At 54.9% G+C, this 20,504-nt stretch overlaps 2 protein-coding genes across 6 annotated transcripts in view; one reads left to right on the top strand and one right to left on the bottom strand.

The window, feature by feature from the left end:
* DAAM2 (dishevelled associated activator of morphogenesis 2) overlaps positions 1 to 12,813 on the top strand; it is a 131,655-nt gene extending 118,842 nt beyond the window's left edge. For all 3 annotated transcript variants that reach the window (XM_040249755.1, XM_040249754.1, XM_040249756.1), the window contains exons 18-25: positions 1,280 to 1,386; positions 1,785 to 1,873; positions 5,544 to 5,712; positions 6,108 to 6,215; positions 7,079 to 7,139; positions 8,300 to 8,431; positions 9,470 to 9,640; positions 9,840 to 12,813. In XM_040249755.1, the coding sequence (XP_040105689.1) occupies positions 1,280 to 1,386; positions 1,785 to 1,873; positions 5,544 to 5,712; positions 6,108 to 6,215; positions 7,079 to 7,139; positions 8,300 to 8,431; positions 9,470 to 9,640; positions 9,840 to 10,061 (1,059 nt within the window). In that variant the 3' untranslated portion in view covers positions 10,062 to 12,813. The remainder of the gene's footprint in view (positions 1 to 1,279; positions 1,387 to 1,784; positions 1,874 to 5,543; positions 5,713 to 6,107; positions 6,216 to 7,078; positions 7,140 to 8,299; positions 8,432 to 9,469; positions 9,641 to 9,839) is intronic.
* A 605-nt stretch (positions 12,814 to 13,418) lies between these two features.
* MOCS1 (molybdenum cofactor synthesis 1) overlaps positions 13,419 to 20,504 on the bottom strand; it is a 33,313-nt gene continuing 26,227 nt past the window's right edge. The window contains exons 8-11 of one of the 3 annotated variants that reach the window (XM_040249760.1): positions 20,128 to 20,238; positions 17,600 to 17,720; positions 17,031 to 17,093; positions 13,419 to 14,905 (exon numbers count right to left, since the gene is read on the bottom strand). In XM_040249760.1, the coding sequence (XP_040105694.1) occupies positions 17,038 to 17,093; positions 17,600 to 17,720; positions 20,128 to 20,238 (288 nt within the window). In that variant the 3' untranslated portion in view covers positions 13,419 to 14,905; positions 17,031 to 17,037. The remainder of the gene's footprint in view (positions 14,906 to 17,030; positions 17,094 to 17,599; positions 17,721 to 20,127; positions 20,239 to 20,504) is intronic. The other 2 variants (XM_040249758.1, XM_040249759.1) reach the window with 2 other exon arrangements.

The following is a 20,504-nucleotide window of genomic DNA, read 5'->3' as shown; positions in this document are numbered from 1 at the left end:
TGATTTGATCTCCTTACTGTCCATGGGACTCTCAAGATAGTTTTATCAAAATTCATTTAGTTGTACATTTAAAATGCTATGCTAAGTCACTTTAGTCGTGTCCGACTCTCTGCAACCCCATAGACGGAAGCCCACCAGGCTCCCCCGTCCTTGGGATTCTCCAGGCAAGAACACTGGAGTGGGTTGCCATTTCCTTCTCCAATGCATGAAAGTGAAAAATGAAAGTGAAGTCACTCAGTCGTGTCTGACTCTTAGCGACCCCAGGGACTGCAGCCTACCAGCCTCCTCCGTCCATGGGGTTTTCCAGGCAAGAGTACTGGAGTGGGTTGTCATTGCCTTCTCCGACATTTAAAATGGATGCATTTTATTTTACGTAAATTATACCTCAATAAATAGATGGAGAAGACTCTTGAGAGTCCCTTGGACTGCAAGGAGATTCAACCAGTCCATTCTAAAGGAAATCAGCCCTGAATATTCCTTGGAAGGACTGATGCTGAAACTGAAACTCCAGTACTTTGGCCACCTGATGAGAAGAACTGACTCATTTGAAAATGCTGATGCTGATGCTGGGAAAGATTGAAGGTGGGAGAAGAAGGGGATGATAGGGGATGAGATGGTTGGATGGCATCACCGACCCAATGGACATGAGTTTGAGTAAACTCCAGGAGGTGGTGATGGACAGGGAGGCCTGGCATGCTACAGTCCATGGGGTCGCAAAGAGTCAGACACGACTGAGCAACTGAACTGAAGTTGGTGGTAAATAATCTGCCTGCAATAAAAAGATGGTAAAGAATCTGCCTGCAATGCAGGAGACCTGGGTTCAATCCCTGTGTTGGGCAGAGCCCCTGGAGAAGGGAATGGCTACCCACTCCAGTATTCTTTCCTAGAGAATTCCATGGACAGAGGAGCCTGGCGGGCTACAGTCCATGGGTCACAAAGAGTCAGACACGACTAAGAGACTTTCACATACCTCAATCACGTTGGTTTAAAAAGAAAAAGCTCATTGAGCTGTACACTTAAGAGCACTGTATGTAAGTTTACCGTATGTAAGTTATAGCTCACTTTTAAAAAGTGAAAAAGAAGGAAGGAAGTCTGGAGCTGGGTGCCCTGAATCCCTTGGAGCAGATGAAACATGAACCACCCAGATGAGGATGCATCTCTCTGACAGAGCTGGGGGTGCCTTCCTCATCTGATCCTGGTCAGTGTGGGGGGGTTTCCATTGGCTGCACCCCCATGACAGCCTCTCACCAGTTTCCTGACTTTCAACTCCCCTTCACAGCTCCTCAAGTTCATCCCTGAGAAGAGCGACGTTGACCTCCTGGAGGAGCACAAGCATGAGATTGAGCGGATGGCCCGCGCAGACCGCTTCCTCTATGAGATGAGCCGGTCAGAGCAGTGGGCGTGGCAGGAGGCAGCAGGGGTGGGGGTGCTGGAGCTGGCTGGGGTGGGGGCTGCCTCGCCATGTGGATGGCCTGCGTAGGCGGCTTCCTCTATGAGATGAGCTGGTCAGAGCAGCGGGCATGGCAGGAGGCAGCGGGGGCGGGCAGGCGGAGGAGGAGCGGGGCAGGAGCTGGCCAGGATGGGGGCAGACCGCTTCATCTATGAGATGAGCCGGTCAGAGCAGCAGGCATGGCAGGAGGCAGCAAGGGTGGCCAGGCCAAGGAGGGTGGGGGGGTGGGCAGGCCAAGGATGGTGAAGGGGTGGGCAGGCCAAGGAGGGTGAGGGGGTGGGCAGGCCAAGGAGGGTGGGGGGCTGCCTCACCATGCAGCTCACCCTGTCCACAGGATCGACCACTACCAGCAGCGGCTGCAGGCTCTCTTCTTCAAGAAGAAGTTCCAGGAGCGGCTGGCTGAGGCCAAGCCCAAAGTGGAAGGTATGGCCCAGGGCTGGGGAGCAAGCCTTGGGGCGGGGGGAGGGGGGTGGGAGTCAGTGGACGGGCACAGAGGGAAACTTCTTCCTTATTGTTGATTCACCCCCAAAACCAAGGACAGGATGTGAATCTATGCTTTTCATAGATGTGGCGCTTGTGTATATGAGCACCCATGCCAGCCATGCACCCTGTTCCCTGGGCTCAGCATGCAGACTCTTGAGGCCACAGACCTGCTGCTATCTGCCCCAGCCTGGGATGGAAATGCTGAAAAAATGATGATAATAGTAAGCAACTAGCACCCTTCTTGGCCTGGACTAACCCATCGTTGCCCTGCTTAGGAGAGGTCCGAGGTGCAGAGAAGACCTCCAGACAAGTTATTTGAAGTGTGAGCTACTCAGAAAGTAGGGAATTTGGGTGAGGTGATCCCCAGAGCCATCTGATTTTCTGACCTGGGGAACTTCTCCCACCTATTTCAGGTGGAAACTTTGTAATTAGACAAGAAGCACAGGTCAAGCACCGTGTGAAACAGGCCGTGGACGGTCCCGTTTGGGGGCCCTTCTCTCACCTCTAAGATGGATCTGTGTCAGTGGCCCGAGGCTGTGTTACTACTGGTGTTGGTGGAGCCGGGACTGGAATGTAGATGTCATTCTTCAGAATCCAGCCCTTCCCTCTTGTCCTGTCCCAGAGGGCAGGTGGAACTGCCTGGGGATGGCAGAGGATGGAGGGGCAGGGAGCCTGGGGGAAAGGCAGGTGGTCAAGAGGGTGGGCAGCCATGAGGGCCCCGAGGAGAAAAGCAGGAGAGGCTGTGGGCCCCTGTGTGGCGAGAACAGGCTGAGCAGGTTGGAGACAGCCTGTGTCCTGGATGCTGGGGGGGTGGGGCAGGCTCGGGGCAGAGTAGAGCACGGGCCCCCTCTGCTGGACACCAGGCTGGCCCGCACGCCCTGGGTGGCCAGGTCCGGAGTATGGTCCTTCCTGGAGTTTGATGAGCTGCTTCAGGAGGACTCGGGGATCAGGTGGGGCATGACAGAGCTCGAGGTTGACACTTTCTGTAATCTGGACACACACGCACATGTGCACACACACAACAAGGGGTCTTCAGGCTGTGTGATCACAGATAATACGTCTGAGCGGGAAACAAGGGTTGAGCAGTGACGCCGCAGGGCTGTGGTCTGGAGGCATCTCCTGCCCTGCTGATGGGTGAGTCCTTACTTTTGTTCTGCTGCTAACTGCCTCTGGGGCCTGAGGCAGGGACACAGGGGTTCAGCCAGAGACTTGTGCTCAACTATTTGTGTGTCTTGGATCAGTGGAGCAATTGTGAGCAATGGCCTGCAGTTTGGTGCTGTGGAACTAGTTTAGCCACTGGATAGATTTACTCTCAGATAATTCTGTTCCCAGGAGCTCACTCCTAAACTCTCCCTAAGAAACATTCCTAGGAAAGCTAAGATTTTGCCTGTCCCAGCTGGTTGATAAGCTGTTAACTCTCCTCCCTAGCATCCATCCATCCATCCCCAGGCAGGGCTTTTGGGTCAATTTGCCAAAAGTCAATTCATCAAATCTGACAAATTTACCAATTCTCCTATGAATATATTCATGAACATAGTCTTCTTGTATATATTCTTCTTATAAATATGTTCATTGCTGAATATACCAAATTCACCAGTTCTCATTATGAACATATTACAGAGTATAGTCAAGATGAATGTGGCTTCACATGGAAATATATTCTTATGAATATATGTATGAATACATTATTCTTATATCTAAAATGTCTCCATTGCATATGGTAATTTTTCCGTTTATACTGATGCCCTTTGAATTCTTGTCATTTTCTGTTTTGTCAACATTTTAGCATTTTCAGGATTCCCCTGCAGATTTTTCAGATAGCATATCAATCTAAGAAAAACTACCACAACCAATATATGTTGCCAGAAACTTCCCAGGTGGCACTAGTGGTAAAGAGCCCGCCTGCCAAGGCAGGAGACATAAGAGATGCAGGTTCGGTCCCTGGGTCAGGAAGATCCCCTGGAGGAGGGCGTGGCAACCCACTCCAGCATTCTTGCCTGCAGACTCCTACGGACAGAGGAGCCTGGAGGACTACACTTCATAGCGTCACGCAGAGTCGGACACGACTGAAGGAACTCAGCACGCATGCCTGCACTTAAACTCACTACCGAAATGTGCACTTTGAAAAGTACGCAAACCCTAGGAGTCCTAACTGATGAACCATCCCAAAGTGAATTCACCTGTGTGATCATTGCTGGTCTCTTGTTCAGCATTATGATTGTAAGGAACAGTGGGCTATTTATTCTCAGTGCTGCATTTTAGCCCATTGTATGGATACACCATAATGTACGTAACTAATCTAGATGTAACTTTTAAAAAAAGGCAGCCTAGGAACCACTCAATTACCTTTCAAGAGTAACGCCACTGCTAGTTGGCATATGTTTGAGTTTAGAAGCCACTGACCAACCTACCGTCTCATTTTTTTTTTTTTTACAGCTTTTGGACAGTTACTTACTTTAACTGCTTTTGAAGAGTTTTGCATGCTTTTAGTCAAATGGCTCTCATTTTATCTTCATAGCAGTGTCTTAAGGAATGTGTAGTTTGGCAGAGGCCAAAATCATAATACAATGGCTTGATCTTCTCATCACATTTAATAATCCAAGATCATATTCTTTAACCAGTAGCCAAATTTTCAGTGTAGGATTTGTGTCCCAATTCTGCATACCCACCATAAATACAGAATTGCTGAGGGAAGGGCCGAAACAGCCTATCAGAATGAAATACTGAAGTTTTGGTGACGGGTTAGCCTTAGATTGATTGTATTTCTAGCAAAGGTATCATTTAAGGCATTAGAGGGAAATTTTTAAACGTCTAAAGGTTGGAGAACATTTTTAAATGCTATTCAACAGGCTGTCACGTAACCTATTTAATCAAATCTAAGACACCATCAACTGCAAAGCATAACATTATAGAAGAAAAAAATATGACACTATTGCAGTTGATGTTTTAATTTGACAGGGATTTTTTTCCTTTCCAAAAAAAATCAACAAAATACAGCACTTCAAAAGAGGCAGAAGTCCCATAGTATGTAACATGCTGAAATGAAAAATTTTAATCACTAGGTTTATAAAAGTAAAGGCCTTCCCTGGTGGCTCAGATAGTAAAGAATCTGCCTACAATGCAGGAGACCCAGGTTACATCCCTGGTTGGGAAGTTCCCCTGGAGAAGGGAATCGCTACCCATGCCAGTATTCTTGCCTGGAAAATCCCATGGACAGAGGAGCCTGGTGGGCTACAGTCCATAGGGTCACAAAAGAGTCACTGAGCAACTAACACTTTCACTTTAGAAAAGTAAAAGTATTATATTCTTGCATATATCCATAGGAAAAAAACAGTAATCTTTATATGTAGGAAAGATACGTTCTCAAGTCTAGTCTTAGGAAATGTTGGCACATTCTGAGAAAGGGTTACATGGTTGAATTGGCTTTTGGCGAGTTTGCCTCCGGGGGAAGCCGACAGGCAGGTGTGGAGAAGCTTGTCCTCTGGGACATGGGAATAGCCTCTGCCCCTCTGAAGTTGACGACGACTCCTTTTCTGGACTCTGGTGGCACCATCCGAGGGTCCAGGAGCCCCGGCGCGTGCAGGGCTCTCACCTGTCCCTCCTCCCCCAGCCATCCTGCTGGCCTCCCGGGAGCTGATCCGCAGCAAGCGTCTAGCGCGGATGCTGGAGGTGGTCCTGGCCATTGGCAACTTCATGAACAAAGGGCAGCGTGGGGGCGCCTACGGGTTCCGGGTGGCCAGCCTCAACAAGATCGCTGACACCAAGTCCAGCATCGACAGGTGGGACCTGCCAGCTTCTGTAGCCCCTCTCTCACCCCGCCCTGGCCTCTCCCTTCTCCCCTCTCCTGTACATGCGTGCCGTAGCTTCGGTCATATCCAATTCTTTGTGACCTATGGACTGCAGCCCACCAGGCTCCTCTGTCCGTGGGATTCTCCAGGCAAGAACACTGGAGTGGGCTTGCCATTTTCTCCTCCAGGGATCTTCCCAACTCGGGGGTTGAACTTGCATCTGCCTGTGTCTCCTGCATTGCAGGAGGATTCTTTACTCACTGAGCCCCTGGGGAAGCCTTCCCAAAATAAGTCACAGCTTTCCCCTAACACCTCAGCCTAATTTCTGCCAGACCTTCGTTCCCAGTTCCCTTGGCCCCTGACCCTGACCTGACTTTCACCCACAGAAACATCTCTCTGCTCCATTACCTGATCATGATTCTGGAGAAGCACTTCCCTGATATCCTGAACATGCCCTCTGAGCTGCAGCACCTTCCAGAAGCCGCCAAAGTCAAGTGAGGGGACCCCCTGAGGCTTCCTTTTCCCTGTGATCACGTACTCATCTAAATTTCCTCCTTCGGGGCTACTCCAAGCTGACTAGGAATGAACAGTGTCTCGGGGCTTGCTCTGGGAGAACCCAACAAAAGACACTACCTTTAGTCGCTAAGTCGTGTCTGACTCTTGCAACCCCATGGACAGTAGCCTGCCAGGCTCCTCTGTCCATGGGATTCTCCAGGCAAGAATACTGGAGTGGGTTGCCATTTCCTTCTCCAGAACAAAAGACACTATTTGCTGTCAAATCCTCATTTCAGAGATTCTCCCAGGAAATGCAGTAGGGAGTGGGGAAGGGAGGCAGGTGGGAAGAATGCCAACAATGGGAGTGTTGTTAAGTCAATTACCACTGCAGGCATCAGAGCTTAATCCTGCCTGCAGAGCTGGGCAGCAGCATGGGGCACTCTGCTTATCCCCCCAAACTGCAAAGGAGGGGAACCATCATCTCCTGTCGGTCCCTGGCTGAGGAGTTTTGGGGGGACAATGACTCTGTGACCCCCCCCCCAAGAAAAAGTGCTCAGTGGTTGGAAGTCAGGGCTGCGCACTGGGATGGATGGTCCGAGGAGCTATTGGGTGGGGGCACCAAGGCAATCTGCTACAGGCAAGAAGTTAGTCCTAAACATATACAGGCTGATAGAAGCATCTCCAAGAGATGCACAGTCAGAGCTCAGAGGGGAGGTGATTTGCCAGGGCCACATGTTAGTAGCAAAAGCAGAGCTGGAACCCAGGCCCACTGAATCCCAAGGCCATTGGGGTTGACACTGCCCTGAACTAACCCCAGCTCCTCTCCCTCCCTTTGTCCCCTCCCCACCCCCCCACCCCCCAGCCTGGCAGAGCTGGAGAAGGAGGTAGGCAACCTCAGGAGGGGCCTCAGAGCAGTCGAGGTGGTGAGTACATCGTCTGTGCCCGCCTGGGTTTGAAGGGATGCTGCCTGGGTTGGCGGCTGCCTGTCACTGGGCCAGAGGGTGGAACCCCAGCTGCAGATTCCATCGGAGGCATCTCTGTGACCCAGAACTCCTGGCGGGACTGACAGAACAGCTGGCACAACGGACACAGCCTCCAGCACAGAGTGGGCCCTCAGGAAAGGGTAGCTGAATTATTCAAGGCTTAGATTTAGACTCCTGAATAGGGGACATCCATCCAAGACAGTGCAACCTGTCACCATAGAGGGGATGGGAATGAATGGTGAATTAGCCACATATTAAGGGATGGGATGGGGAGGGAGGTAGGAGGGGAGTTCAGGATGGGGGACACATGTACAGCCATGGCTGATTCATGTCAATGTATGGCAGAAACTACTACAATATTGTAATTAGCCTCCAATTAAAAAAAAAGATTGATTCAGATGGATGGGAAAGAGGATCTGTAGGCCTTGGAGATGGCTCATGGCAGGTAGCACCCAGTGTGACACTGGGGACCACTGTCGTCGTCCTATTCCAGCTCTAAGGGCTTCTCCGATGATACGCTGTCTCTGGCACCCAGTATGGGGTTGGCCCCTACACCCAGAAACTGGAGCGCCTTCTCTTCACCGTGTGGGGGTGGGTAGGCAGCTAAGGGAGTAGCGAGTTTAGAGAAAGAAGTAGGAGAAAGAACCTTTTGTTGCCATTATGGTGGCAGGAGGGGGCACGCTTCCTAATTTATAGCTCTTTTAAGCACTACCCGAAATGTGGTCCATGGAGCAGCAGCATCACATGGAGATTTGGAAATGCATCTCACACTTTAATCCGCACATGAATTGCCTGAGGGGCTTATTAAAATGCGGATTCTAATTCTGAGTGAGCCCAAGAACCTATTTCATAGAAAACTTCACGATGCTGGTCCCAGGACCTGGAGCAAGATGGCAGTGGGGAGGTGGGAAGGATCGAGGCAGGTGGACTGGCTGAGAGCTCACACTCTTTGCCACCCCTAGAACTGGAGGCTTGGGGTGTGCCCCTTGCTAAAGGCTCAGAGCCGGCAGCTGGCAAGAAGGGTGGGGGATGGGGTGAGCCGGAACTCCTGACTCTCGTCCTGGCACAGGTCTGACCAGCACTTGGCTCTCCCTCCTCAGGAGCTGGAATATCAGAAACGGCAGGTGCGGGATCCGAACGACAAGTTTGTGCCGGTCATGAGCGATTTCATCACAGTCTCCAGCTTTAGCTTCTCAGAGCTGGAGGACCAGCTCAATGAAGCCAGGGGCAAGGTAAGGGGGCCCCAAGCCTGCAGGCTGACCCCACCCCGACTCCTCTCCACCTGCACCACCCCCACCACAGAGGGCACAGAGGGACCCACCCAGAGGCACAGAGCTTTGAGGAGAAACCTGTCCTCACTTCTGCAAGAAAAGCAACTCTGTTGTAAAACTTACCATCCACGACCAGTGTCAGACGCCTTGTTGAGCGTTTTCCACCATCTGCCTCACCACCCACCTTATGGGTCTCTTGAATGGGTATTGTCCTATTCGACAGATGTGCGACATCCAGTGAGGTTAAGTAACTTGCCCAAGGTTGCCCAGCTGTGCTAGACAGAGCTGGGTGAAGCCTGACTCCAGAGCCCAGCTTTGCTCTCAGTTGTTCTGCCTCTCTGGCAGGCATGCCCCTGGACCCCTGCTGCGAGAGTCCTATTGAGATGTGGGTCCTCATTCAGGGTCTGGGTTGGGGCCGAAGATTCAGTCTTCCAACCGGCTTCTGGGAGATGTCCCTGCTGCCAGTCCAAGGAGCACACTTAAGAGTCATGAGGGCTGTCTTAGAGGGTTTTCAGCAGGTTGAATTACAGACGTAGCTGTCAGTAAACAGTGCCAGGCACGTGGCTAGCACCCTACATCACTAACTCATTTAACTCCCCCAACATCATGAAGTAGTCCTGTTATCCCCATTTTACAGATGAGGAAACTGAGGCACAGAGTGGTTAAACAACTAGCCCAATAACTAGATGATCTGACATCCTTTTGGGTTCTAACCAGGCAGGTCCTGGCCTGTGGATGTGCTTCCCTAGCTCTGTAGCTCCTGGTGCTGTACCTACACCCTAATGGACCCAGAGGTGGCTTGGGTCCCTCACCTCTGGCAGGTGTCAAGCCTTTCCTTCAGCCTTGCCCTTTCCCCGGATGACAGTGGAGGATCTCCCCTCTCTATTCCTGCCCCCTCAGCCTAAGGTCCTCGACGTGGATGAGCTCTGCTCTGGCTAGAACCCACCTGCCCGCTGGGCTCGGGCGGGGGACCCTCCATCAACCCTTCTCTCCCAACAGTTCTCCAAGGCCCTGACACACTTCGGGGAGCAGGACAGCAAGATGCAGCCGGACGAGTTCTTCGGCATCTTTGACGCCTTCCTGCAGGCTTTCTCAGAGGCCCGGCAGGACCTGGAGGCCATGCGCAGGAGGAAAGAGGAGGAGGAGCGGAGGGCGCGCATGGAGGCCATGGTAAGGGGCCACCGGGGGCTGGGCACGTGCGGCCCGAGAGCGAGAGCGGCGGAGCCGGCGGGGGAGCGCGCACTGGGAGTGGGAGGCTCGGGGCGCCCCGGGGGTGGCCAGGGGGCAGACGCAGCCCAGGCGGCAGTCACCCTGTGGCTGCCAGCCCCTCACCTTCTCTCCTCGCCTCCCCCGTCCCATCACCCCCCAGCTGAAGGAGCAGCGGGAACGCGAGCGGTGGCAGCGGCAGCGGAAGGTGCACGCGGGCAGCGCGCTGGAGGAAGGCGGCGAGTTTGACGACCTGGTGTCGGCTCTGCGCTCCGGAGAAGTTTTCGACAAGGACTTGTGCAAACTCAAGCGCAGCCGCAAGCGATCAGGGAGCCAGGCCCTGGAAGCCACCCGGGAGCGGGCGATAAACAGGCTAAATTATTGACCTGAGGACTGGCCGGCAGCGGGAGACTGGGAGACAGGGATGGGTCCCCCCGAGGGGACGAGTGGAGGAGGCGCGAGAGTGATACTTACGCGACTTGGTGCTGGGCTTAGAGCCCTGGGCTGGGTCCTGGGGGCAGGGCTGTGTGTGGCAGGACCCTGGTGTCTCCCCACCTGAAGGGGTTCCCCCCATCTCCACTTCCCATTATTCTTCCTGCACCCCAGCCCCAGGGGTCACTCTCCTGAGGCTGACTTGGACATCCCTGGCCAGCCCCGGCTGAAGGGGCCCTGTTCCCCACCCTGCAGCATGGGCACCTGTGTGTTGGCACAGAGCTGTTCCTGATCTAGACTGGAGCAAGGTCCACAGACCATGTCCAGATTTCCCATGCCGTGGGGAGTTAACAGTCGGGTGGGGGCACCCAGGCGCCCATCTCTCAAGAGTAGGGTTAATGGAACATTGATCTGGGGTGAAGTATCCTATCAGATGGAAGAGGCATTAGAGATGCCAGCTATGTGTTCCAGGAAAGAAAGAAAACAATGCTGGGGGCATGCTGCGGGGACCAAGTCACCACGACAGGGTGGCAGTACCCGTTTCCTAGATCACAAGTCCGCTGGCCCCTCTCTGGCGTGTCATAAGTCTCTTTCCCTTTCCTCCTGCCATCTCCAGTCTACTAATCCAGAATTTCAAAACTCACCTTTGGGTTCCCATGACCGTGGCTCACTATCAGGTATTTGATGGATCTGGTAAGGGTTCAACAAATACTCCCATCATCACACCCTGGATACTAGGCACAGGGATCCTGGAGCAGAACTCTCCTTCCCCACCCAGACCTGGTATATCCTGACTATTGTCTTGGAGACAGTGACCTCACATGTTGGCTGGGGGTTCCAGAAGCCAGCGCTTGAATGGCTAGGTTCACCCTAGAGCTCCTGGGTCACCAACGTCACTCAGAGCCCACACTTCTCTTAACATCTGCAGTGACCTCCTGCTCTGTTCAGCCTGCACGAGGCTGCTTTAAACTGCCTGTATCCGGCTGAGGTTAGCCCTGGGGCATCGGTTCCTGAGAGGGTCCCAAGGGCAAAAGCTTCCCCTCTGCCACCTCTAAGCGGGGTAAGAGGGCACCCCCCCCCATCAGTAGCATTCAGATAGGGGACACAGCAGAGCAAGGCAGGAGAAGCCGGGGAGTACACTGCCCAGGGGAGCCAATGGTGGAAAGTTGAGGGGGTCCCACTCACCCATCTCTGGTGCCTGATTTGGCCTACCTGACTTCCAGGGGGCCCATTCCGGTTCTCCTGTCCATGCTCACCTTCATTCTGTCCATCTAGAACTGTCCTCATGAGGCAGGATGACGACTGGTATCTATAGTTTTCTCTCGTAAAAGGACAGAGGGTAAGCCCAACTCCAGCAAGGTTCATACTTTTAACACATTTCCCATCTCCTAGAATTAACCCCTCATCCTCAGTGTTGGAGGCCTGCCTGACCCCCACCCCCACCCTGCCTCCCCCATCAACAGGCTCCCTGCCCTTCTGTCCTGCCCTCTTGATTCTCACCACTGACCTCCTCCAGCTCAGGGTTATTGCCAGTGGACAGACTGGTGGGCTGGGGCCCACTCTTCAGCTGCCTTTTCTAGGGGTGGAACCAGAGTAGCTGCGGGGTGGGGGAGAAACACAGGGTTGGTGAGCCCAGCACGTGTGTTGGTTCGAGGGGGAGGGACTGGAGTAAGTGTGAGTGTGACGGGGACAGGTGTGAAAAGGCCACTGGAGTCCATGTGAGGGCCAGGGCCCCAGAGCAATGTGGCACCCACAAGCCCCCGCTGTTAAGCTGGCACTGGGATGATGGGAAGGTTGTGGTGGGGCCTCTTAAGGCCCTCCCCAAGACTGGCCAGGCCGGAGTCGTCCTCACCCATGGAGGCAGGGAGGCCTCCCCGCCTATGCAGCAGGCCTGTCCAGATCCCAGCGTTCCCACCCACCATGGAAGACTAGATACGCACCAGGAAAAGAAGTGATAACAGAAGCGTTTGGCAAGACATGTTGGGAATCACAGAAAAAGCACAGTGTGGTTTAACTGTTTACAGAGGACGCGTATATTGTTCCAGGGCTCAGGCGTCTCACTTCTAAAGGTTTTGCCTTCTCTATTTATTATTTTCTAGATCTGGCCAGTGGCCTCTGACACCAGACGCTGCTGTAGCCAGATGGCCAACAGTGCCTTGGACCGTGGACCATCATGGCCGACTCAGCAAGAGGGGCAGGCGCCTTAGAGACGGCCGAGTTGGTCCTTGATACACTACGTGTTTACGCCTGTTACATTTGTTCCTTGGTCATTCCCCCATGCCTGCCCCACCCCCACCCCGCCCCTGCCACCTATGGGTTAATTTCTCTAGCTGTCTTATTGTGTGTCCAGTGTAAAATTCCAATTAACCTGATGCAACCTGTCCCTTTCTCAGCAGCAACACCCACCGCCCACCCCTTCCTCTCAGTGATGGAAGCAGGGTGTGTTTAGGGCAGCAGCAGGAGGAAATTCTCCAGGTGGATGGGGAAGGGTCTGATCCAGGCTTCACCCTCCCACTTTGCACCCACTGGGGGTGGGGGATGGCCATCTCCCCGACCTCTGCCACCTCCACACCAAGGCTGTCCCCACCAGCTCTTTCAGACAACGAATGAGGCTAATGTACAAAATCTGCAGTGTCCTTTTTGCCTGCACCTTTTTTATAAGAATATAATACTAAAAAATATTAAATCTGTACCACCCTCACCTAGCCTGCCTTGAAACCTGTGTCTCCTTCCCAGGTGGGGATGTAAAGTGTGCTGGGAGGGGGCAGAGCCCGTGGGGTGTTGGGACCAGATCCTACCACCGCTGGGAGCACTAACTGTTAGCACCTCAGGGATTCCACAAGCCAGTTCACATCGTACGGTACCTTGAAATCAGCCAACGTGGGAGGACTTGGAAAAGAAAAAGCCAGTTTCCACAGTCTAAGAGCTGGGTGGCTGTTACTGGTTTCCCAGCAGACCTGGGTGTAGGGCAGACGGAAGCAGGTAGGGTGGGGTGAGAGCTAACCCACCAATGTCGAGAGACCCCAGCGAGCGCGTCGTGTTTTGGGGGGATATGAAAACCAGGAGCCTCTAACCGCACCCCTGATGGGAGGCACTTGGGACGCCCCCAGCTGACGCTGCTACAGGAGACGCTGCATCTCCATGCCTCCTACTCCAAGCCTCTCTTCTCCCCCAGGGAGGAGAGCATGTTCTTGCATGCCCCCGCCTTTTCCAGCATCTCTGCCGCTCCTATTCCCCAGGAGGCGAGGCTTTAGGCGGCAGGGCAGACCCTACATCACGGCTCGGTGCCCTCAGCACAGACACTCCTGCATCTCCAAAGCTGGCATCGTGGCTTTATTTTGTGCGCAGTGAGGGTGAAGGCAAGCTCCACCGCTCCTCCCCACCTGGTGTGTCCCAGGATGAAGGGGTACAGGAGGTGTGCTCGGTCAGGAGGCCTCGGGGCTGTGGCCCATGGGGGATACTGCTGAGGAGGAAGGAAAGAAGCTGCAGGACGGTGCAACTGATAAGCTGGAAGCCTGCGTGTCTGATGGGACAGACTCAGGCAATGGGAGGGGCATAACCTGCTTTTTCGAGGCAGCACGGCGGGGAGGCCGGGGCTGCAGTTAGAGAGAAGTGATCCATTTCTGGGGCAAGCCGCATTCCCTTCCTCAGAGCGGGTTCCTCTGCTTATAAGCCCTTGTTCCTCCCGGGAAAAGGAGGAGAAGAGAAAACCCACTCGAGAAGTGGAGGTCATGGGCTTGACCGATTGTCTCAAAAAGTTCACAAATCACACTGTGATTATCTAGCAAGGCTAGATAACCCTCCCAGGCACAACCTTAGGGTCCAGGAAGGCTGAAGGCCCTGCTGGTTTCCTCTTGGAAGACAGGAAACCCTGTAGGTCAGTGAAGGTCATCCAGCAGTGAAGGGTTGGGCTGGCTTCAGGTTCCTACCGGCTGAAGGTAACTGGTGAAAGGAACTTGACCTCTTTCCCTTGGGTTGAAACCGCATCCCATTGCTTGACCTTGCCGGCCTGGGGGTGAGAGCGGGGGCAGGAGCTCTACGTTCGATGGAAGTCCCCTCGCTGACCCCCAGTCTTGCTAACGAGCTTGATCTCTGTCAACACGATGTCCCTGCTGACGGCCTTGCACATGTCGTACAGGGCGAGGGCAGCCACGGCAGCGGAGGTCAGGGCCTCCATCTCCACCCCGGTGGGGCCCCGGGCCCGGCAAGACGCCTGGATCACCGCAGCGTGGCGTGCGCGGTCCAGCTCCAGCTGCACCTGGATGTGGCTCAGCGCCACGTGGTGGCAGAGAGGAATCAGCTGGCTGGTCAGCTTGGCTGCCTGGATGCCTGCCAGCTGGGCCACCGCCAGGGCATCTCCCTTCTTGAGCTGGTTCTCCTGGATGAGCTTGAAGGCCACAGGCCCCAGGAGGACCACAGCCGAGGCCACGGCCACCCGCTCTGTGTCTGGCTTCCTGCCCACGTCCACCATAGCCATCCGTCCTTCCGTGTCCACGTGGGTCAGTTGCTCAGAGTCTGGCAGAGGTCCTGAGGAGGCGGCAGGAGCCTGGGGCTCTGTTGGGCTAAGGCACTTTGGGTTGGCGTCTGAGTCCAGGTGGGAACTGAAGTGTCTCTGAGGGAGGCTGGACCCCAGCCACCGCTGGGCAACAAGAGGGGCTTGGGGGACCCCGCCTCCTTTCCATAAAGTCACCATCTGGCTGGAGAAACTCACTCTGTGTCTCAGAACCTGAACATGGAGAGAGTTCCGGAAAGTGCTTGGAAGGGCTGGTGGGGAATCCTGGCGCATCAAAAATAACTCTAGAATGAAGGCAGAAGAGGGGACTCAGTCCAAAAGGGTCTTCTGCAAAACCACCTCCTCCCCTGACTCTCTCCCCATCCAACCCAAGCTCCCCCGTTCATGTCAGAGAACGTGGAATGAAGGGCCAAGAGCACAGTGAGAAGACAGAAAAGAGAAGATCCACAGAGAAGGGGCCCCCAGAATGTAACTACGCAGGCTTCCTCACCAGGAGGTACAGAGAGCAAGGGTCGGGGTCTCTACCTGCCCTGCAGTGGAGGCTGGGGGTGCTCCTGCCTGCTGCCACCATGCAAGGTCTGAAGCCTGGAGCTTCGATCACACGACCACTCTTGTCCCTTCATTTTCTTGAAACTATAGCCAGGCCTCAGCCTGAATTACCAGTTAGCTACTCTCATCTTCAAATTTTCCAGGAAGGGCTAACAGTAATCATCTGCTTTGCAGACAAGATTCTAAGGGAAATAATGAATCTATTTCAATGACATCTCAAGCACATCAGAAGTGCACATGAAGCAACAGGCCAATTCCCATAGTCTCAGGGGCCTGGGGAACCAGCTTGTAGGCCCTTTTTACTCAAAGGGTGGTCCAGGGACCAGCACCTTCTGAGAACTGTTAGAGACACAGCCTAGACCTCTCAAATCCGAGTCTGCAATAGCAAGATCTCTAAGGGATTCAAATGCGTGTGAAAGTCTAAGTGGCCCTGTTCTGGACAACTCTCGGTTTTATAAAAAATGAGCCCACTTTAGTTACTCTATATCCTGACATTAACCTTACTCCTTGTGAATCAGTCAGGTCTCCCAACTCCCAGCCTTCCAACATGCTCTGGGTCCCCCAACTCGTCAGTGCCACAGATATGACCTCCCTCGGTGGGAGGGCGGGGGTGGTTATCCAGGCATCCCCCACACTCTGCCATCAAGGTGTGTCAGCCTGGGTCAAGGCCCAGTACAGGAGGAGGAGGGTGTGGAGGTGAGGGCAGAAGAGAGCTGACATGGCACACTGTGGTGAGGGAGGCTGGTGTGGCCCCGGGCTGCCTCAGGGCACTGGCTGGCTCTGCTCCATGTGCTGAAGAAAAGAATCCTTGCCCCTAGCTGTTCTCTCTGCCTTCTCTTGCTTAGGGCACGATTCAGGGGCCCAGATCTGCCTGTGGCCAAGCAGGCAAGGCCTCCCCTGCTTTAGCCTGGGCATGTGCCAGCGGGGAGACAGCATCCCTAAAGCTCCTTATGGACTGGCCAGGTCCCCAGGGTTAGAGCTCATGCAGCTCAATAATGGGTTTTTGCTTGAAGTCTCCTATGCATAGGAGAGACACCCTGCTGCTGCTGCTGCTGCTAAGTCGCTTCAGTCGTGTCTGACTCTGTGCGACCCCATAGACGGCAGCCCACCAGGCTCCCCCGTCCCTGGGATTCCCCAGGCAAGGATACTGGAGTGGGTTGCCATTTCCTTCTCCAGTGCATGCACGCATGCTAAGCCGCTTCAGTCATGTCCAACTCTATGCAACCCTATGGACAGCAGCCCACCAGGCTCCTCTGTCCACAGGATTCTCCAGCCAAGAATACTGGAGTGGGTTGCCATTTCCTTCTAGAGACACCCTGGGCACATACGTTCAGTTCCCGGGAGTTCAGGAATTAGGTAGCTGCAATCCTGGCTGCATCCTCCATGGAAAGCTGGGCAACGCGCTTGCTTAGCTGCCTAAGCGCTGCCCGGCACAGAAACATAACAACACATGGCCCAATGGCACTGATGGTCCAGACACACTCGTGGCCTGGCCCTCAGGGCCAAAGGGGAGGGACAGACGATGACTGCATGCGAGCTGGGAGATTCCAGAGCCAAGGACAGGTCTCTGACTTAACCAGAAGCTCCACTCTCAGGGGATAAGTACCGCAGTGATCATAAACTTAGAGCCACCCCACTCCCCAAGCCTGATCTCTTGTGAGACAGAATGATGACTTCTGGGGATGTGTAGTGAGGGGGAGCCGTGGAAGGGAAGAAAAGCAGCAGCAAAGGCTGGATGGGGCAGGAAAAGATGAAGGATGAAAACCTCAGGATGAAGTGCAGGATCGGGGCGAGGGGCTGCCTTATGGCAGGGGCCCTGCCCCAGGGGACCCCCAGTGACAAGGGTGCGCGGTTACGTACTGATGGGTCACCCACCGATGAGGATCATGGGCCGGTTCTTCATCTGGGAGATACTGAACATGCCTGGGGTGAGGGAAGGGTGGGGAGAGGAGAGTCGGGACGGGGGAGAAAGAGGGCAGGGAAGAGAGTTCACTAAATGCACGATGGACACAGTGGTGTGAGAGCCGCAGGACCCGCACTCACCTACATGCACCCCAGCAAACCCCCGACAGGACCCTGCAAGGCCGCCCATGACAGAGCCCAGAGCACATGTGAGTGCCAGGACCCTGCCTTGGTGGAAGACAATGTGTGGGATGACTGAGGCAATGACACCCCTCTTTTCCCCCCAACCTGATGAGATCAGCCCCAGAGCCTCTGGGCTCCCCTGTCTTCAACGGGCTCTGCTGTGCCAAGAAGCATCACTGTGCCCCCAAGTCAAGAGGTCTAAGAGGAGTGATGGGGAGCACAGACCACACAGGGTCTCCAGGCTCCCGCCAGGCTGCCCCTCATCCTCCTGCCCCCAAACTACGAACCTCCCTCCTGCTGCCGACAGCCCACTCACCACCCAGCCTGGCCTCCCTGCACCCTACCTGCGTGCTGCCGCTTCTTCCTGCCCACCGCAGCCCCAATGACCCTCAGCAGCTCCTCCTCGGAGGCCCCTGAACGCAGGTGATCCCGTAGAGACACCTCTGAGTTCCCGAAGAGGCAGACCTGGAGAGGGTCACATGGTGGGTGAGGCCAACACACCCTCTGGATCCTGAGCCCTGGCTCCCACGCTTAGAGGAGTACCCCGCCCTAGGCTGAGCAGGAGGGCCTCCCATGGATGGTCAGACTCAAAGCAAGATTTCCTGCAATGAGAAGCTGAAGGTGCTAGATGGAGTAGTCAAGAGGGGCTGCAAGGGCAGGAAGGCAAAACCAGACAAGGCCTGTGTCTGACTTCCAGTCATGCTTCTTTCAGGGTGTAGAGTGTGCTTTAAAAACTTAATTAATTGCCAACAGAGACAGCGCATCAAAATCTAGATTCGTACCTTCTCCTGAGACATTTCATGGAATGGCCTCTTGGCTGCCAGAAGAACAGATCCCAGAGAGTGGCAGCCACGTCCAAACGGTCTCCTGGGAGACCGGCACACACAGACTATTTCTCCTCCATCCTCTCCCTGTCCCTTTGCTCCTGGACCCTGCCCGCCTGCCCCGACTCTGTCTGTGGTCCCTGACTGGCAGATGATCAGCAGAGGGCTGGTGGAGATGGCATGCTGGGGTCAAACTTAATTCAACGCTCTGCTGCTTCTGGGCTCAGGGGGGACGGGGCGGTCCCACATAGCGAGATACCTACTGCCTCCCACGAAGCCATATAAAGCCCCTACTAAGTGCCAGCTCTGTACATGGCACTCTGGACACAGGCAGCAAAGCATCTTTGACAAACTGAGATGGTCGGAGAGGATGTGAACAAGAGCTAAGCGGAAGGCACAGCCACCTCCCCGTGCAGGCTGGTGCCCTTCCTCGCTCCCCAGCAGCCCCGAAGCTCCACTCTCTGCCCTTCTCTGCAGCTGGTGGGGGGCGGGGGGAGGAGGCTCCAGCTGCCTTCTGCCTGGAGATTTGGCTGTTGGGAGGTCAGAAGGAGAGAGGAGGGAGAGGCCGGGCACTTCAGCAGTGGAGCTTCCACCCACTGCCCTGGCCAGGCAGCCACTCTGCCAGGCTCCGGCTCTCCCAGGGCCCCAGGGACTCCACCTCCCCCTGGGCCCCCTTCCTCCCAGGGGTGGGACAGCAGTTTGCTGCGGCTCATCCAGTGCCTTGACACCCCTTAACAGGGCCCCTGAACCCTGCCTATAAACAGCCTATTTCTGACATTCTGCTCAGAATCCTGGCTCCACTTCCTGGGGCCGGGGCGGCGGCAGGAGGCTGACTGACACAGCCATCGTCTCTCATCTACAGCCCAGTCAGTCCTACGCCTCCAGCCCAGATAAGCCTTTGGTTTTTTTTCTTTTTGGCTGAGCCACGCCACGCAGTATGTTGGAGTTTATGGGTCTCTTCCACTCCCAAGCCAGTTTCCCAACCAGGACTGAACCCTCAACCCTCCAGTAAAAGGGTGTTGTCCTAACCACTGGACCGCCAGGGAATCCAGCCCCTGGCTTTATGACAGTCTGCTGCACAACTCCGCTCTGATGCCCAAGTTGATGGTCTAAGCCCGCCCACCAGCACCCCCGCCCCCAAGCAGGTCCCAGAGCCCACCAGACACCCCGGCGCCCCTCTCTCCACCTCCACCTGCATCTCCAAGTTCTTTCTCTCTTCCTTCCCACTTTCACCTAAACTCTTAACATGTTTGGAACATCACTAAATGGCATCTAACTGTCTATTTCCAAATTCAAGCTGGGAGTGATTCTTCCTAAAAGACAAATGGGGCATCCGACCTCCACCTTGTAAAAAAAAAATCTGCATAGCACCCTACTGTCAACGGGACACACTCTGCACCTTTGAAGGGGGCGCTCAGGCCCTCCATGTGGTCTCCCCAGAACTGACTGAAATTAGGCTGGCCCAAATTAGGGTGAGCCTCAGATATGCCTCCTCCCCTGCACCTAGAGGGAGGCCTGTCCAGCGCTCATTTGACAAAGAATCACATGCTACCACCCTTAGCTCCTTGGTCTCAGAAGGAGCCTTTGTGCCCACAGGAAATGGGCCTGTCTGCGCCTCCCTTCCATCCCCTATGCCCAGCGCTGAAGGCACAGCACAGCGCGTGCTGATTAGATATGAGGAAGGGATGTGGTTTCAGGGACGAGCCCCTGGCCTGGTGGGAAGGGTAACCAGGGTAGGGGTTGGGGGCAAAAGGCACATTGATCCCCACCTGGCCCCCTACCTTGCACAGCACTGAGTCCTGGAGAGGGGCTCCCAATAAAGCAGAAGCTACTTCAGGGACCCAAGCAACGACGGAACCAGGGAGATGGTTCCATGGGGGCCACAAGTTCACCCTCATGTGCTGCTCCCATCATCCCCCCAAACCTGACACCATTTCACCATCACTCCCGTGTACCCTGTGAGCCGCGCCTCCAATCAGGGGGCACAGCTGGGAAGACACATACTGAGCGCAGAGGGGCAGGGGTCCCGCAGGGGAAGAGACACTCACCTTGAGGTTCCCGTCAGCTGTGATTCGCAGCCGGTTGCAGGTCCCGCAGAAATGCTCAGACATAGACGTGATGAAGCTGACCTGGCCTCGGAAACCGGGGATTTTAAAGGCCTGTGGGCGGGTGCGGAGGAGGAGATGGGGGTGGGCCAGCTCTCCCTCCGTGACATCACACCTGACGCCGTTCCCTCTCTGTGGGAGCCCTGCAGAAAGCGGCCTGCAAGGCCCTCAGACAACAGAACCTCTGAGCTCTCTGCCCACACCTGGCCCGCCCAAGACGAAGGCTAGTTTCAGGGGCCTGGGGGCAGCACGGCCAGAGATGGCCACGTGGAAGGGCCAGACAAGCTCCCCTCCGCCACTTACTCCAGAGTGCCCCACGA

Source organism: Oryx dammah, unplaced genomic scaffold, assembly GCF_014754425.2.
Source record: "Oryx dammah isolate SB20612 unplaced genomic scaffold, SCBI_Odam_1.1 HiC_scaffold_11, whole genome shotgun sequence".
Lineage (NCBI taxonomy): Eukaryota > Metazoa > Chordata > Mammalia > Artiodactyla > Bovidae > Oryx > Oryx dammah.
This window is presented reverse-complemented; position numbering and strand designations above follow the sequence as displayed.